Source organism: Kryptolebias marmoratus, linkage group LG24 (genome assembly GCF_001649575.2).
Source record: "Kryptolebias marmoratus isolate JLee-2015 linkage group LG24, ASM164957v2, whole genome shotgun sequence".
NCBI lineage: Eukaryota > Metazoa > Chordata > Actinopteri > Cyprinodontiformes > Rivulidae > Kryptolebias > Kryptolebias marmoratus.
In genome coordinates, this window is record NC_051453.1 from 5,001,295 (window position 1) to 5,020,752 (window position 19,458).

The 19,458-nt window shown below is 36.6% G+C and overlaps 1 protein-coding gene across 1 annotated transcript; it reads left to right on the top strand.

The window, feature by feature from the left end:
• The first annotated feature begins 57 nt into the window (after positions 1-57).
• On the top strand, positions 58-4,597 carry ptgs2b (prostaglandin-endoperoxide synthase 2b). The gene is made up of 10 exons (XM_017420381.3): positions 58-218; positions 434-550; positions 650-793; positions 929-1,072; positions 1,353-1,534; positions 1,637-1,720; positions 1,814-2,060; positions 2,362-2,648; positions 2,743-2,890; positions 3,443-4,597. Exons 1-10 carry the CDS (start codon positions 158-160, stop codon positions 3,853-3,855), a joined length of 1,827 nt encoding a protein of 608 aa, XP_017275870.3. The 5' UTR covers positions 58-157; the 3' UTR covers positions 3,856-4,597.
• The last annotated feature ends 14,861 nt before the right edge of the window (positions 4,598-19,458 follow it).

The window sequence follows — 19,458 nt, forward strand, 5'->3', positions numbered from 1 at the left end:
GTCACCTACTCCTTATAAATACCATCGCGCGCTCGCGCGTTGGCGATTAACAAAAGAGAAGCGGAACGAGAAACACCTAAAGACAAAAAGAAAAAAAAAAAAAAAAAAAAGAAAAAATAACAGAAGAAGAAATATAAGTTATCAGAGTTTTTGGAATATGAGCAGCCTCACATTTTCGGTTTTCCTGTTGGCAGCTTGCTTTCTTTTCTGCAATGGAGGTAAGTCACATTTTCATCACATTTTCACAGTTTAAAGAGGATTTTCATTTAATCTGGGAGACAAAATTAAACATTTTTATTAGACAAAGTGACATTCTATTAAAAGTCATAGATATGCATTTATATTTACAACTAAATAGCAGTAAATGAAAATATTTCAGGCACTTTTCCAGCACTTTGATTTCTTAGTAAATGTTCAACTCTGTCTGTTTCAGGTGACCCATGTTGCTCTCAGCCATGCCAGAACAGGGGTGTGTGCACAGCGATGGGATCAGATAGTTATGAATGTGACTGCACGCGGACAGGGTTTCATGGACAAAACTGCACAACACGTAAGTCCAGAGAAATCGCACATCAAGTGAATCTAGATTTTTATTCTTGCTGCGACTTGTTCAGTTAAATCTCTTATTTGTTTTTTTTTTCTTTTGTAGCTGAATTCCTCACCTGGATAAAAGTCTCCCTGAAGCCGTCGCCCAACACCGTTCACTACATTCTCACCCACTTCAAGGGTTTCTGGAACATCGTCAACAGCATCTCATTTCTCAGGGACGTCATCATGAGATATGTGCTGACATGTAAGTCTCCTCAGCTGAAATAAAAATTAAAAGCTTTGGATGCCTGATTATAACTCACTAAATCATTTGTTCAGCAATTATAGTGTTTATCGATAATAAAATACTAATAAGAGGTTATTTTTTTCTTCCCCCTAGCTCGATCCCACATGATTGATAGTCCTCCAACTTATAATGCGGACTACGGTTACAAAAGCTGGGAAGCCTACTCCAACCTGTCCTACTACACACGCGCCCTTCCGCCTGTACCGCAGGACTGTCCCACCCCTATGGGAGTTGTAGGTGAGCGCACACTCTTTGGCTCAGGAGAACCAGTTTTTTTAGATTCTTAAATATTGCGTCAAGAACATTTTAGTTCCATTACATTACCGGAAGAAAACAGGTAAAGCGTTTCTTCACGGAGTGTAAATATTCTCGGTAAACCAAGAAGAACCTGCCCCAACAAGCAGAAACAGAGACAGCTACACCATAATTTGCAAATTCATTATGCTGAAGTTATACTGTAGACAAGAACTGGCTTGGTAACATGTTTTAAAGGTAGATGTTTTGTTGTTGTTTCCAGGTAAAAAGGAGTTGCCTGATGTCAAGGTTTTGGCTGAGAAGCTCCTGGTTAGGAGACAGTTTATTCCAGATCCGCAGGGCACCAGCTTGATGTTTGCGTTCTTCGCGCAGCATTTCACTCACCAGTTCTTCAAATCTGATATGAAGAACGGACCTGCTTTTACTGTGTCTCAAGGTCATGGGGTGAGTATAGCAAAAAACGAAAAAAATTAACCAAACAGACCACATTTCTGTTTTTAAAAGAAAAAAGAAAGAAAGCTCAATAATGTGGTTTGTGTTTTTTAGGTGGACCTCAGCCACATCTATGGTGGCAACCTGGAGAAGCAACACAAGCTCAGGCTCTTCAAAGATGGCAAACTTAAATATAAGGTATGAAAAAAGAAAGCTGCATTCCTGGTAGACAAATGCTTCAAATGTTTACTTTTGCCTTACAGTTTCTTCTCTTGTTGCGTAACTCTACAGGTAGTAAACGGAGAGGTGTATCCCCCATTGGTTAAAGACGTCGGTGTCGAGATGCACTACCCCCCTCACGTCCCAGACACTCAACGCTTCGCTGTTGGCCACGAGGCTTTTGGCCTGGTCCCTGGCCTCATGATGTATGCCACCATATGGCTCCGTGAACACAACCGAGTTTGTGATGTGCTGAAGGAAGTTCACCCAGACTGGGACGATGAAAGACTCTTCCAAACCACACGGCTCATACTGATTGGTGAGTTTCGAGCACTTCCTTCCTAATTGTGTCCGGGCGAGTAAAGAGTGAGGAAATTGTGTTAAAGAAGAAGTTTTGAATAGAGGAAGTAGTGCTTTTTGTTTTCTTATCAAACATCTAACACCACTGTTGCATTCAGAGAAGCAAGAACCAGTTTTACAGTTTTAGTTCAGCATCAGAAAGAGGAAATGTTTTTTTTTTAGTTTGTTTGACTTTTATTTTGAGCTCCAAACATGCAAATGAAGAAACAATATTTTTTAATGCCTGCATCAAATGAAACATTTCTTTATTTGTCCTGTAGGTGAGACCATCAAGATTGTGATTGAGGACTACGTGCAGCACCTGAGTGGGTACCACTTCAAGCTCAAGTTTGACCCTGAGCTGCTCTTCAGCCAGCGCTTCCAGTACCAAAACCGCATCGCATCCGAGTTCAACACTCTGTACCACTGGCACCCACTGATGCCTGATAGTTTCCAAATCGATGGGAAGGATTACAGCTACAAGCAGTTTGTCTTCAACACCTCAGTGATGACTGAGCACGGCATCAACAGCCTGGTGGACTCATTTACCAAGCAGATTGCAGGACGGGTAAGAGCCTCTAATGCCATTGCAGCAACAGTTAGACTGTAACATCTCTGTTGCTTTAAACATTTGTGGCTCATCCTTTAATTTTCTTTTACAGGTTGCTGGTGGTCGTAATGTCCCGGGACCCATCTTGCATGTGGCCATTAAGTCCATAGAACACAGCAGACAAATGCATTATCAGTCCCTCAATGCCTACAGGAAGAGATTCTCCTTGCAGCCATACAGCTCCTTCGAGGACTTGACAGGTGAGATGAATCACTAACAAATCCTTATGCTTGTAGGTGGAAAAGATGACGTAAGAGGATTTGTGAAGAAGTGATTATTAATGCTGGTACCTCACGCCACCAATTGTGAAGCATTCTAAAAGCCATTAGATACAACTTGTACAATAGTTTACTCATTTTTATGGAAATAGTTTGAACTTATACCGCAGCAGCTTTAAAGGCTGGGTATTTATTTCCATGACTCTAAAACCAGTTGCTCATTTCATCTCGATGTAGTGTAAGCAGCTTGTCATCACAAAGAGCAAGCTGTAAACACTCACGATACTTCCTGCTTCAGAGGAGTAAATGTAAAATGCCTCAAAAGGATATTTGTTGTGGATTGAAAATTAACTTTATCCATTAAAACATTTACTTGTGCATGCCATAAGGAAGGTAAAAGGAAGTTGACTGGAGAATAGATTGAAGTCAGCTGGTCAAAACTCAGAAAATATGTAGTTTAACTTTGTGGCTGAGCCAGTGAGACAAGCTAAGCGGAATCGCTGACTAAAAAACTGTTTATGTTTGTTTCTTCAGGAGAGAAAGAAATGGCTGCATTGCTGGAGGAGATGTACGAAGATGTGGATGCAGTGGAGCTCTACCCCGGCCTGCTGGTGGAGAAACCCCGGCCCAACGCCATCTTCGGGGAGACCATGGTGGAGATGGGGGCTCCTTTCTCCCTCAAGGGCCTAATGGGAAATCCCATCTGCTCCCCGGAGTACTGGAAGCCCAGCACCTTCGGAGGCAGCGTGGGTTTCAGCATCGTCAACACCGCCTCGCTGCAGAAGCTCGTCTGCAACAACGTACAGGGACCCTGTCCAATGGCGGCATTTTATGTGCCCAGCGTTAAAGAGACCGGGTCCACCGTCATCAACTCGAGCACGTCGCACTCGGGCCACAGCGACATCAACCCCACCATCATTTTGAAAGAAAGGACTTCCGAACTCTAGAAATTAATATTTAACTCTCCTGAATCCCTCAAAAGAGAGAGATAGAGAGAGGTAGAGAAGCCCATGTAACTTCAGGTCAATTCGACCTAAAGGCCGCGGGATTAAAAAATTAGGTTTTAATAAGTATTTATTTATTTATTTTTTATTTATATTTTTTATTTATAAAATAGGACACCCAATTTTAAGCAGATTTTTAATGTGTATATTTGTAGAATTATCAATAATTTGTAAGGAAAATACAACTATTTATTGTATGCATTAAATTATTATTCTTGCAATGAAATCTTCCTCTGTGACTTGATACTTGATGTTTACTCTTTGACTTTCCTTATTTTTTCAGAGATTAAGTCTTGCATTTCCATTTTTTGTTCATGTAGTTAGTCTTACCTGCAAATGAAAGTTTTACAGAATAACACAACAGAACACTGTAATAAGGACATTCACAATGACTGATGTTTTTTAATCTAATTTAGCAAATAGTGAACTGCATTCGTATTTCAGTATTCTTGCACTGTGATCTTTTTTTAGTGTGTGACTACTGATAAAAACATATTGGAACGTTAGTAACTGTCTAAGCCTGAGAGTTCTTTGGAATAACTTGTTCTGAAGGAACTGTGCCAAATGATTGCATCAGAATGAAACAAACTTGTTGCTAGATATGCTACTGATTTGCATATATGAATTCAGTAAATGTTGGCAGTAAATTGAACATTTCTCTGGAATAGAATGATGTTTTCTTTAACACTTTGTAGGTTTGATTGTGTTCTTTTACCACCTTTCTGGATCAGAAAGTCTTGTCCCTGCTTCTTTTTCAGCCTTATAGTTAAACAAGTACAAACAGCGCAGTTTAGTTTTTTGTTAAGTTAAATTGTTTCAATTTGTAGTTTATCACATCAGCCTAAAATCAGACCCTAGTTGAAGGCTTGGAAGTCATTGAAGGAATGCATATAGCCTTTCTTGTCAGTCTAAAATGATCTCATGTTGAGAAATGACAGTTTTAGACACTTTGGTCAAACCTTGAAAATCCCTTTATGCACATTCTCATGTTCAAAATGTGTTGTGACTGACCCTCAGCTACAACCACATCAAATTTTAGCTCAATACCTGTAAAACTGACTGATTTATAGCAATCTTTGTGTTGGCAAATGTCAATTATCTGTGAAAGTAAAGGTTGACCACCATGATGGTTTCATATCAGACTGCATCTCTCAAAGACTACAATATGTAGCAGGTTCTATCTTCACTTTACTGTATTTAGGCCTACAAGGTAAAAAAATACAAAGTTTGGTTACTTTTAAACTTTATAGCAAAAGTCACATGCATTAAATGTTTGTACAAACATATTATCTACAGTTCTGAAAGTGCAAATAAATAGATGAACAAATAGCCAACTGATAATTTACAGTATCTAATATGACTAGAAGAGCACAATGTCAACATCTTATCTCATTGTTTTGAAAAAAAAACAACCTCTCTGCCAAGTTATTCTCTTCACCTTGTAGTTTTTGTGTCACCTTACTTGAAAAAATACAAATAGCATTAAAATATACAACTACTTTCCAATGGCAGTTGAATGAATATAATTATTAATAAAATATAGTTGAGTTGCAATTTTGCAGAAGTAAAAACAACTTCAACCTTTGTCTATAATTAATGCTACCCACGCTTGCATTTTTGTGCAACTGAAGAAGTTTCACATTCCAACTGAATAGATAGAACATGTTGCATCTTGTTGAGATGAAAAATATTTGCATGCCAAATATAAACACAGATAAACAGTAAACTGAGCCAGTTCGGTTTCGCTGAATTTACTTTTGATTTCAGGTGTACGATTGATTATCCAAAGGATTTACTTCACTGAAGATGGTTTGGGGTGTGAAGGGAGCATTATAACCTCTGAAGATTTAAGGACAGGATGCGGTGGAGGGCTAAAAGTTGAAGCTGTAAATAAAAAGGTGATGAGCAGTCTCTGGTTTTGATGGAGTTCAGGTCCTTCAGTGTGAGCATCAATCTGTTGGAGCACTTCTACCAGTTGTGGCTAAATCAACTTATAATAAAGGCTGGGTCCATTATTGTCTGCAGACTGAAACAATTTGAAGTGATGGTGGAGAAAAGGATGCTATCTATCTATCTATCTATCTATCTATCTATCTATCTATCTATCTATCTATCTATCTATCTATCTATCTATCTATCTATCTATCTATCTATCTATCTATCTATCTATCTATCTATCTATCTATCTATCTATCTATCTATCTATCTATCTATCTATCTATCTAATAACTTTTTTAAATTTTTCTAACTTTGAACTGATTTTCAATCATTATGTTTAACAAATGAAAAATAGGGATACGTTCATATATACGTGGATTCATTTTGATTATCCCTAAAACATTCTAATAGTCATTGTTTTTGTAAAAATAAACATTCAGGATAGAAAGGCTGTTTTACTGTATATGAGGTGTGAAGCTTTCGTACAGTAAGCCGTGCCTCAGCAGAATGAGCTGGCAGTGTTGCAGTGAATACAGGGGAAAAAAAACATTTTCCAGGGGACCCAATCTAAAACAAACACAGAGAACAGAATGACGACGTGACTGTCAGCACAGAGTGGTGAGTCAGATTGCCAGACATCACTCTTTTCTTACAACAAACAATGAGTTTTCCATCACCTATCTCTCAGATGAACCATGAACATTTACTCTCTCAACTTCCACTGTCCCTCTGAAAACACACCCACACACAGAGCTCCAAACATTGTATTAATTAAGTCATGTGCATCAGTTTTCATCTCAACTGAACCACATAACCAGTTGCTTCTCCGTAACATCATCTTTGTTCTGCTCTTCAAAGGGGTGGGATATCCCTGTAAAGGAACATGACCCATCAGAGAATGAAAATGACCTGATTGTGTGAGAGACATTATGTGGTAGCTGTTAATTCCTCACTGTCAGATGCCTGAGCATGACCGTTTCCATTTGATTGTGCACCAGTGTGTGGCGTGCCCAGACCCTAATCTATGAGACCGAGCAGGAAAATCCATCCTGCTTTGTGCGGACATAATGAGCATGAGCAGGCCGTGGGCGCTGGCACAGGAGAAGATCAGTCTGCCTTTTTTTTCTCCACGGCTCTGAGACTGCGACCGAGACCAGAGTTACGTGGCACGTCGCAGGTGGCCTAACCGAGGTCAGCTGGAAGTTGATGTCAATCACTTCAGCTTTTCCATAAAACATAAAAAAATACAAATGCCACTGACATTTTCAAAACTAAAAATATGCATCTGTCAATAAAACCATGGCAATATTGACTGAGAATAAAGTGACAAAGAAAAAAATATCTCATGCAAAAGTGATGAGGTGTAAAAAAATATTTGCTCAAACCACTGGGAAATTTCTAACATTTAGCTGTTTTAGATTGTGAAAGTTGACTCATTTAAAGGCCTCATTCTGAGCAGACATTAGCTTGACTTCCCCATAAAACCGTTCCTGCTCCAGACTGTAAATAAGACACTAAATACCTGCCAGCACTCTGTATGAACCCACTTTAAACATCTCTTTCAGCATGTGTGGCCAAACTAACAATTACCATTATGATGTAGCAATATGTCAAGCATCAGAATCATTGCATAGCAAAACATAGGAAACGGTAAGCTTTAAGCATCATCATCGTCAGAAAATATTAAAATTGCATAAATCAATTAAAGGCCTAGCAATGTGCGTGATCTTATAAGTTATTGGAAGATCTCATAAAATGTGATTGCACTCAGACGAAGTATTGAAATGATAGGTCAAGTATAATATACAGGACTGATGGGAAGTGAAACATCTTCAGCTACAGAATAGAAGTCCAGTTGCTTTGTTTTTTAAATTTTGTTTTGTTTTTGCCATGTCCTGGATGGCTGAGAGTCTACACCATGTAAATCAAATAAATTTTTCCTGAAGTTAATGAAATATTTTGCTAACACGACAGACAAATGAACACACACAAACACACATTATTGCCCTTCCACCTTCAACAGCAGGCGATGATTACCAAAAGTCAAAATCATTTTGAAATTATCTAATCTTTTGTGTGTGTGTGTGTGTGTGTGTGTGTGTCCAAACATTTGAGGGTAAGTTTCAACATGATGGCAACTCCACAGCCGCAGGGAAGATCCACCGTCCTTCAGTCAAGTCATTCTTTCTAAATGATGTGGGTTTCACTTCAGTCTCGACACATTCACACTGATAACATTTCATTCATACTTTCACAAAGACACACTAAAGTTTAGGTCATGGTGGCAGGTTAGGAAATGCCCCGGGCAGAAAATATGTCATTAGAATTCCAGGTCTAATGCTCACTGACAACATACTTTAGTTTTTTTGTTTATTGGGCTAGGCCATTTAAACAAATGTAAACCTTGTTTTTAAAATCAGGAACATCCTGTAATTATGAGGAACTTCACACATTAGGTTGCAATGTCTTTTAAAGGGGATTTCAAAGTAACCGTGTTTAGAGGAAATGTAAGTGTTTTCTGGTAGAAAGCACAAAGATTTATTCAATTGCTAGTATTTTCTATGAAAAAAAGTCCAAGGCACTCTTTTTGAAAAAAGTTTAAAAAGTCAGAAGTCAGCTAAAATTTGTTATGTTTTTTTTTTTTTTTTTTTTCAGAAAACTTGAAAGCAGTACAAGCAAATAAATTCCACAAACCTGGAGGCAAAGACATAGAAATGTGTATAAATGGAAATAATTGAGTAGTGTGCACAGAAAAGGAAGAGATCTGGTATGGAACTGTAATTTTATCTGTTTGTACACCTTTAGATGACCATTTCAGAAGGATCAAATGAATATTTTAAGATCAAATGTAAAATCAAAAAAAGAAAGCTTGGGTATGTGGTGCTAAAAAAGAAATAAAAACTAAACAAAAACAGGGAACAAGGAGCAGATACCAGGCTTTACTTCCTTTTGCTCATGCCGAAGTCTGAAGATCATCGCCCGTAAGTCAGTGTGACTTTCGTCAAGACAAAATTCCTGACACTGAATTGTTTCCACTTGTGATCAACACACATATTTCACCTGAGACTTTTCTCAGAGACTGCCAAACCACTGAGCAATACATGTCATTTTAACATCCCCATTATGGTTTCCTCATATTCTATTGTTACCTTTATTGCATTTGAACTATTTTTGTTTCGTAAACACCGATTTTAGAAGGCAGCTATGTCTTAACTACGTGTCTGCGTCTGCCTCTACCCACAAAACTACGAAATGGGATTTAAAACACAAAACAGCTGTTAAACGTCACAGAAACACTCCTGTCACCTGGTTACTCATCTCCCGGTTATACACTTCACTGCTGTATGTTATACAAGAAGACCATCTATGGGCCTAAAGAAACAGGCGCTTTCGATGACAACATACCAGAGACGTTACAGAGCATTTCTGCTTATCAGGTTATTTTTTCTCATCTTCACTTTTACTGATACTTACGATTAAAACCTGAAAGCTAAAAATGTAAGGCATTTTACTCTCTTGCCAAGTTTTTTCGTTTTCTCCCAGCCTACATCTTAAAAGACAGTTTTATTTCTGAAGTTAACGTCCCAGTTTGCACACTGAAAACAAAAAGGATTCCCAGTTTGTGGCCTGCATAAAAATGTTTTCCAACCGATAATAAAAACACAATAAAAATTAGCCTTTTTTTTGGTCAATATCTGTAGAATTGACTAAGTTAAAGCCATTTTGTATTGGCTCATGTTGGTTAGCTGCAGCGGCCATCTTGGACTGGATTGGCTTCAAAAGTTCATCAGTACCAGAGGTACATCCAGTGATTATTTTTTGAAAGTTTCATTAATATCTGTCCAGTGGGTCATAAGAATTTTGCTAACAAACAGAGTTGACTCCTGAATATATGCTGTGGACCAGTCTGAGCTACTACCACACCAAATTTTAGTTCAATATCTGTAAAACTGACTGAGTTATAGTCATTTTTGTGCAGGAGTTTTAACAAAGACCAAGTACACAGAATTACATTAAAACATTATTGTCTGTCTTTGCCTGCAGGCAGTAATAAAGATAACTAAAATGTTGATTTCAGTGTAAATAAAAAGGTTTTTAAATCACTAATGCAGCGTTTGGGGAACATACATTTACGGTGTTGTAAATAACTTCTGTTACTGAACAAAGTCATGCAAGAGGAGAGGACGTAACTATGAGAGCAGACTTCAGTGTCTCATCAGCTCCAGATTTACACAGATATGAGGCCAAACCACCTAAAGAGATTTCTTTGTTTCATTTTGTTATGAAAATATACAGAGACTAAAACTTCCACCAGAAACCGAGGGTGTAGAGGCTTCGCTCTTCTTGTGCAAGTCACTGAAAGAAAACCAACAAATGCTAGTCTCTGCGCTGAACTAACAATTCATCCAGCTGCGTTTACATTTCAGATAGCAGAAGTTAACATTTCAATTGTGGACTGTGCCCTTAAATAAAAACTTAAGGTACATATGTTTCTGTGTTTACTTTTTGTGAGGCTTTAACTGGTATTGGCCATTTATTTAAACCCAGGGGTGTAAAAAAAATAACCAAATACAGATCATTTTTAGACCTTACAGAATCTGAAGTTGGCACTAAATTTGTTGCAAAATACTAATAATATATCTACTCATTTATTGCTTTTTTATTCTAAGTAAAAAAGGCTTAGCAATTGTCCCGATCAGTAAACTTCACAAGGACTTGTGTTTGTCCTTCCATCTGATATGTTCACACAAATACACACTCTGAATTGTAAAACTGAGTCACCTTTACCTATGTTTATCTTGTGAAAGACAATTTCGCAATAGAATCTGCCTCACAGATGCACACACCTTTCCAGACATCGTCTACATGATGTCATTTATTAAGAACGACTGACACCTGTTGTCAGATTCAACATTTGGTGTCAGTGTTGCTGATTGTCATCTGGTGACTAACAGGAAGTCACAACTATTAAATGACACTTGATTGACGGACTGACCTATCACATTAGTAACAAGGTGGTGTCTCGAAGTGTCAGACATGACGCATCTTGGATGTTTGCCAGACGTTTCATGGGCAATAATTAACAATTTAAACTAAAATCAATCAACAACCTAAACTAAAATCCTCAAGGGACTGAAATATAGTTGTTTTGGTCAAATCTTGTAAAAAACATACAACATTGTGGGATCTCATGAGATGGGAATGACTCTCAGCTACTACCAGACAAATCTTTTCCTCTGTATCTATAAAATTGACAGAGTTATAGACATTTTGTGTTTGATAGGGTCGCTCAGCTGTAGCGTCCATCTTGAATTAGGTTAACTTCAAAAGTATGTGTTGAGGACGACTCTCAGCTACGACCACATCAAATTTTAGTTTAATATCAGTAAAATTAGTCGAGTTATAGCCTGTTTTGTGTTTGCTGAAATCAATTATCACTTGTAGATGTTCAGCGATGACTTTCTGAGAGTTTCATTAAAATCTGTCCGGTGGTTCATGAGATATTTTGCAAACAGACACACACGCAAATGCGCAAATTTGTATTTCTGTCTTTATTAGGACATTGTATTGACTTTTATTCATTTCTGTAGCTTAACCTTGACCATAATCCTAAACCTAAACTAGTACCAGTGCATGTCCAAACCTAAACCCAGTTCTCACCTGAGCCCTAAACCCAAAATTTATATTCCAGTGTATTAGGGCTGAGCTTTGGGTCCCATGAGGACTACAGATCCTGACAAGATTATACTAGAAAAGGTCCTTAAAAGGTAACAAAAAACCAGTGCACACACACCCATACGGGCAATTACATATTTACTGGGCTATTATTAGTGAAAACTGTAACACTATCAACAATAGCAAAAGATAGAGTCATTGAATCCATAATAGGCTGTACAGCAAAAATGGAAATACAAAGAACAATAAAAACAACTAACAAGTGTAACAATTCAATGAATTTATTCTCTTGCTACTTATTTCCTGGTAAATCTAAAAAAAGGAAAACTTTTAGTAATTTTAACTAGTGGTGTAAATGAAACGACTTGTTTGTCTTTGTAGGGAATCTCATTGAAGGCTGCTCCACGGGGAGGACAGGAAGGACTTGGCAGGACAGCCACAGAACACTGAGGGAAGAATTAGCAGAACCTAATTGGTGCTGAGAATCTGCACGTAGCAGCTGATGAACCATGTGTTCGTGGGTTAGCTGTGCCGACATTCCGTGGTCTTTTTCCTTTACATTTAGTTTTAAATGGTTGCTCTTTTACATTTATTGGCAGCTTATAGCTGTGGGGCTACTGGTGGGAAATGATGTGGTAGCTCTCGTTGGGAAAGTTTTTGTTTGTATTTTTTCATGTCTTGGTGAATTTTGATGAGGACCCCTGTAGTTTGAAGCACTAATGCAACAATTTGGCAGGCTTCTGATCACATTATTGACTTTACTTTTACCTCTTTTTGACTCTATTTGAAGATGTTTTATGTCTCTTTGAACAGTGATTAGATGATCTGTAGTTCTAGTTTTAGGTTGTTCAGTTTTATTGGTCAGTGAATCACAACCCGAAACTATTAAGCAACCGTTTTCACATGAAGAAACTTTCAACAAGAGTTTTTCTGCCACCCAAGGCATTTGTCATCACTTGCACTGGTAAACACAGTGGTTTTGTGAGATAAGAGTCACAACAACGCAGATAAGCAGAAGCTGTGTTTCTCATGTTGAAATTTTACATTCCTCAGAACCACTCAGGTGATGTGCAGACGCAGGCACCTCATCATCAGCCAGCAAAAAATCATTGTTAGAAACAGCTGAGGCGAAGACAGAATAATTTATTAGACTTTTACACTGGAAAATTTAATTTCCACTCCACTTTTAATGATGTGGTTTGAGTTTCCTGTGAGTCCTGTGATTATATTTTTCTTGTTTTAAAGGAAGTTGCAGTTCATTTCAGAGAATTTGATTTTTAGAGAAAAACAGGAGGACACATTCAAGGATAATAAATATAAAACACAATCATTGACCCTCTCCAAACAGTGTTAATGTTAGGATAAACAAAAAGTAATTAATATTGTAAAATATAAAATGAAACACAGACTGAAGATGGAAAAAAAAGGGTTTCCTGTTACAGGATAAGTTCATTAGTAAAGTTTGACTAATTTAGAAAGTATGTACTTTAAGGACTTAAAAAGATGCAAAAATAGGTGTTTTCTTTTAACTTTTGCTTTATGAATGTAGTATTTTTCTAACATTACAATGTGTTTAGCCGCCAGCATGACCCAGTTTTTTTTTATAATAAATGCTTAGAGTCAAACTTTTATCTGTTTTAACCAGTTTTCCTTTTGTTTCCAGAATAATTGGGAGTATTGTCATGAAACAAAAATGTGAAAGGGGGTTTCGATATCAGAATTACAGACTGAGCATACAATGTTATCAAAATCAAATTTTAATCTAAGACGTTTATGAGGGGTGGATATTTTAATTAAGTTGTAATAAATGTTTTTAGCTTTAGATAATAAGGGATATTGTAAGCATTCAGTTTTATATTTTATATTTTGAGGTTCATATCACTAAAAGCTTGGTTTGGATAAAGGCTTTTTGTCAGCTTTAAAAATCAAAACTAACTGTCTAAGACCAAGTCCGCAAACATTTTGTGTGTAAAGAGTTTAAGTTGTATAAAACAGCTGTTAAAAACCCTGCAGGTTCTTCATAAAGCATGAAATGACAATATGATAAAACACTGAACTGTTTTGATGAAAACACGTGTTCATGACAGAGGGAAGTCTCTTTAAAACATTTAAAACCAATCTTTCTCATTTTGATTCAGATATAAAAGGATAGTTCTTTTTGTACAAAGGTTATTTGGAGGGCTTCTGTGTAGTCAGTGTTTTACCTGCAGCAGACAGCAGTCAGTCTTAGCTATAAGACTCAGAACAGGGCGTGATTAACGAACAAATTTACGCCAACTCAAATGTCAAACCTTCAAAGCATTTTGAGGAAACATTTATTTTTCTTCTGTGTCACCTCTGCATGAGACATTTGCTCATGTTGTCACAACCAAACGTTTGTATTGTTGTGTTTCTGAGTGGTTTACGGCTGACGAACAAAAAACCTGCTGCTGAAAGACTGAGTCAGCCAGGAGACCTGTTCCCATCTCTCACTAGCAGCTCTCTCTCTGACTCAGATATCCTCTTATCCTCAGGAAAGGCCATGTTGTTTTTGTGCTTGTGACTGCTCAGCTTTGATGTCTGCAGTTATTTTAGTCGACCTTTTGGACCGGTGGGACTGTGAGTCCCAACTGATTAGTCAAAAAATACAATTAGGAGCCTTAAAGCACACAGCTGCATTCCTAAAAGCTTTATGTTGGCGTTGATTTTAATGGGATCCTCTATAACTAGTGAAAATTTATTACTAAAGATTACTAAGAGCCGGACTTCTGTAGATTCACATTTGTTTCTTTTAGTGACATTTTTGTGGTTGATTTATTGTTTGCAAACAACAACAGTCTTCTTCTTTGCCTGTCTGAGTCTTCAACAGGTTCCCTGAAAAACAAGTGAAGCAATTTGTTTTTTTTTATGTATTTTCATTGATGATTTTGCCAAACAAGCCACACAAAGCACAAAAATCCTGTCACAAATGTACTGTCTTATTTTTATATTAAATTTAAGGAGAGCTGTTGTATGCCCACTCTCTATTTTCCAAAGTTTGCTTCGTTTATCGGTGAGTCACAGTGTGTGAGAGCTGAATCTTTGTTGTTTAAAGCTATATAAACTGTTAAGGTTTAGATCTCTGACTCATATAACACCTATGAGGCATATTGTTAACAGTTTATAAAAAAAAGACTATTTATTTACAGTCAATTAAGGAGTGGGTTCAATAAAACATGACCCCTAAGGAAAAAGCTGAAGTAACAAATTTAGGAACATTTGTTTAAACCTTTTGACTGGTACTGTACTGTAAATATACAGCACCAGTCAGGACAATGTTGGACGCTCAACATCGGCTGAGTCTAATTGCTGGATTGAGCATCCTGCCAGCTTTTAGTTTCAAACTTAAAAATTATGTAATTGTTTTATTTTTTGGAGAAAACAACAGTCTTCAAGTAACAGTTGCATTAATGGCAAACATTGTGGAAAAAATAAACACTAAGACTTTTTATTCTAACATGTCATTCTGTTGTGTAAAACATAACAACATTAAATCAGAGATGTTTTATAAGTTTATAATTATTTAACAGTTAAAATTATCCTAATTGACTTCGTACGTTATGAGGGTTTCTTTGTGCTATAATAAGGAGCAGACCTTTTCAGAAAGATCACCGGAATACAAATTAAAAGATGTGATGACACCATTATGACTTTTAAAATAATGTTTAATATTTATCAAATGTTTTTCATCTAGATTCTTTATAAAGTAAGGAAAATCTGTGGTAGCTGTAAACATCACAATTCATTAAAGCAGTTGGCTGTAGGTCATGGTTAATAGACTCCATATTTTTCTTCGCTGATTTTAGTTTCATAATTGATGAAGAGAAGATGTGAGAACAGTTCCAATACTGAGTTCACTTTAATGATTTGTTGACAGAAATGTGGGGGGATGTGTGCCTTTTTATTGGACAGTATATTTAACAGCTTTAGCTAAAAAAAACTCTCATTTTAGTTCTGTTCTCATATGCAATTTGCTAAAAAAATGACAGCTTAATTTTTTTTTTTATTACTGCGAATGTTTCAACAAGCATCATGACTGAGAATATATAAGTTTTCTTAGCCTCTGTGATTGCTTCTTTTGTTGCTCTTAAGTACACAAGAAAACTCTTCAAGCTGACGCTGATGCATAATTCCAAGAAAAACTTAGAAAATCCTCAATGCTTAGCAGTACGTTTACCGGAGATGAGTCATTGATGAAGGAGATGGCGTCCATTGGTTGGAAGAGTGAGACAAGAGGAAGGGGAGTGGACAGCAGTGACTTTACCTGACCCTACTGAAATTATAAGAGAAAACACTAACATTAAATCTTTTTAATCAAAAATAAATCTAAATATTTTAATTTTTTGCCTGTTTGTTTCAATTTTAAAGCTTAAAATCTGACCTAATTTGTCAGATTCCCAACAGCAACTCAACACCACACCTGTGGCTCGGGATGCGTGAGCAGCATCGATGTTTCAGCAGCTTTACAGTTTCTCAGAATTTGGTCTTCAAGAAAATGCTGCAGTGATGCAGAAATCAATGTCAGGGCATGCTGGGGATCTCTGAAAGTCACGTGTCTGCTAAACGTGGACTGAACCTGCAGCTGGTTTGAACTGCTTTAAACTGCTTTCTGTTTGGAGTCAGGATCAGTGACTCGGAAAGGAAAGGGTGGAGCATCCGGTGTCATCTTTCCCTGTATTTCAGAGTTGAGTTTGAGGATCATTTTTACTTATTTTAACATTTATTGGGAATAAACACACAGCTGGTGGAGGTAAAATGTAGTCTTGTTTTCAAATCTCAAAAGTTTATGTTTGCCAACAAAGTTTAACCAACTTTACAATATCTTCAGTAAAAAATGTGTGCATAAGTCTTTGTTGGCCCTTTTAGTATATATATATATATATATATATATATACATAGTTTTTCCAGTTGTTTGTTTGAATGTAGAGAGTAGAGCGATATTGTTTGTGTGTTTGCCTAAAACTCTGGCATTAGCTCTTGGAGGTGATCCTGTTTCAACAAACAGATTTTAATGAAACTCTCAGAAAGTAACTAATTGGATGTACATCAACTGATTAACATTTGGAGTCAAGTCATTCCAAGATGGCCACCACAGCTAAGCAATCTTAGCCAACACAAAAATGGCTACAACTCAGTTATTTTTACAGATACTGAGCTAAGATGTGGTGAGTTAGTAGCTGTCAGTCATTCACATTCCAAGCACGAACAGATCATCTGAGATCAAGATTCACAATATTGGATGAAAGTGTGTATAATTTTACTTTTTAGGGTTCTGTCCAAATGGGTAAAACTCCATCATTTCCATCATAAGATGATCTTAGTCTTAAACTCTGGCCTGAAAGGCGGCAGGCGATATTCCTAGGCCTTTAATTTGATCATATTATTGATTTTTGCCATATAACAAAATTAAATTGTAATTTATTGACTCTAAAGTGTGTAAAATCATGTGATGATACCTGTGTCAGCTGATGAACAGGATGATTCCCTCAAAATATTTAATTGTTTGAAATGTCTCCTCCGTAAAATAGTTAAATATCCTTGTAATAAATAGAGCATCTATCTGTGCATTTTTTCCTGTTGTTCCATCCTCGCATCATTGTCTGAACAGGTATCTGACGTGTTTTATACCTCACTGAAGCCAGGAGGAAGAAAGAAAAAGAGTAAATAAAATCTCTCATCCAGTCTATAAAAGCTGTTTGTTAAGAAAGTCTCAGAAACTACAACACTGTTTGAGGCACCTATGAGTTGCTTCTAATAAGTTTTATTAATATACTAATTATTAATTGGCTGGTTTTGGTTGTAAATTATTCTATTTTATTTAAACCGTGAATGTTCACATTGAGCAAAACAAATTATTTTCCTTAAAAGCATAAGAAAAAGTTGCCAAAAGTGATCAGTGATGAGATTTTTTGCTGATTAGAAAAGTGGATACTTTAAATTCAGTTTTGAATGAATGGATGTCAATTCATTGGTTTATTTTCCTTGAAGGCTCATGTAGATTTTGCGTTCCGTTTTCTTTTCTTTTTGTTGTTGTCGTTTGTTTGTTCTTGGTCTTTATCTGAGCGCAGGATCTTGAACATGTAGTAAAACATTCAGGAAATAAAATCTTTTTTCCTCAATGAATTACAGACAAAACAAAGATTGTTATATGACTTTCTCCGCACAGTCAGGGAAGTATTTGTGCATTTCATGCTCTCACATGCAGACACTGAGGCATGCATGTAGACATAACATTCAAACAACAGCATCCCATTTTTAATGTCAGTTTCCTTTTTTTAATGTAATCTTTTTAGACACATCCCTACAATCTATATGCACCTATTTGTTTTGCTTTAAAGAATCACCACTTATTTACTGTCTTACAGTATGAGATACAGGAAGTGCTCTTTTACTGTAAGCAAAGGTGAAAAAGTGACGCTGCTGTAGGTGTTGAGCTCAACTGGTCTGAAAGGATTTGTCCGAACATGTTTTGACAGTTATCTTCAGTTCTATACTTGGAAACTGGAAAATCGTTGTTTAACTTGTTTTAATAAATCGTTCTTTGTTTGTTGTTTTTTTAATACAGTGGAGGTGAATGGAACTTTCCTTTAAATACTAATAGAAAAAGTTTTAATTTTGATGATGAAACAATGAAAAGATAAGCACTGATTTGGTTTAACTCCTGTTTCTTTCTTATTTTTCAGAATAATTAACAAAAAGTGAGTTGAAACACAATGAGAACAATCAGAATTTCCAATTTGAGCTCTTAAATGTGCTCATAAAGCCCAATAAAATCAGAGTAAATCCATTTAAAAAGCAAATAAAGGCAAGCCAACAACTCCTGAGATTGTGTTTCCACCTATGAAGCTGTTGCTTTGGGCTTTTATGAAATCAGTTCTGAATTAGCTCTTTAATTTCCTAAAAAGAAATGGAAAGGTTTTCAAACATCAACAAAACATTTGAAATAAAAAACATTTCAAGTAGGAATCATGGTCCGGTGGCTGTTTTCACACCTGGGTTCACCTGGTGGCAGAAGGAGTAAAATCAGGTCAAGGTGAACTCTTCCAGCTTTGTAAGAAAAACTCCTTTTTATTTATTTTATTTTTTTAACACCAAAACATTTTTTGACCTTGACTGAGTCCTGCTGGAAAAACTGAATATATATATATATATATATATATATATATATATAAAAGAGACTTCTGCCGGAATCATCTTTGTAGCTATGTCTCATCAACTGTTCTAAAGTAAAAGTCAAGTCATCCCAGTGCCAGTTTAAAAATGTGTTTCATTAACATGGAAATGAAACCTCCTGACTTAGAAAAACAGACATCTATTGCCACTGGCCCTCTGGTGAAGTAAGACTGGACTTTCAGGCAGCGTAATGGCCAACAGTTGTCATAATATTGGTAAAAATCTTGTTCGTTGTTTTATTAAATGACTGAGAAAACCACATGTGTCTGAGGAAAGTTACAGGATTGTATCTGGTTTCCATTTCACAGATCAAAATGCCAGGCACAAACTCAGAAGTGATTATGGAGAAATTTAAGCTTTAAAGAAAGGGAGATACTTTCTTTTCTTTTACAGACTGCTCTAAGTCGTCATGAATGCATCTATAATTAAAGGCCTAGCATTCCTTGAAGAAAATGACGCTTTTCATGCCAGAGCTTTAGACTAAGATAATCTAAACCTTGTAAAGGATGTTTTGTGCAATCTTATGCAACATTGTGATGTCTCACGTGATGTCAAAGATGATGCTCAGCCACTAACTCACCAAAGTTTGGCTCGAAATCTGTAAAAGTACCCGAGTTATAGTCATTTTTGTGTTTTCCAAATTCAATTTGCTGTGACGGTCATCCTAAATTGGGTTGACTTCAAAAATTAATTAACTATAGATGTACATGCAATGATTACTTTCTGAAAGCGTCATTAAAA

What these genes read in the sequence shown, in the direction of transcription:
- ptgs2b (XM_017420381.3), top strand. Translation starts at nt 158, where the DNA reads ATGAGCAGCCTCACATTTTCGGTTTTCCTGTTGGCAGCTTGCTTTCTT. An exon ending in CTTTCTTTTCTGCAATGGAG is followed by an intron (nt 219 to 433) that starts GTAAGTCACATT and finishes TGTCTGTTTCAG; the next exon opens with GTGACCCATGTTGCTCTCAG. An exon ending in CCAAGCAGATTGCAGGACGG is followed by an intron (nt 2,649 to 2,742) that starts GTAAGAGCCTCT and finishes TTTCTTTTACAG; the next exon opens with GTTGCTGGTGGTCGTAATGT.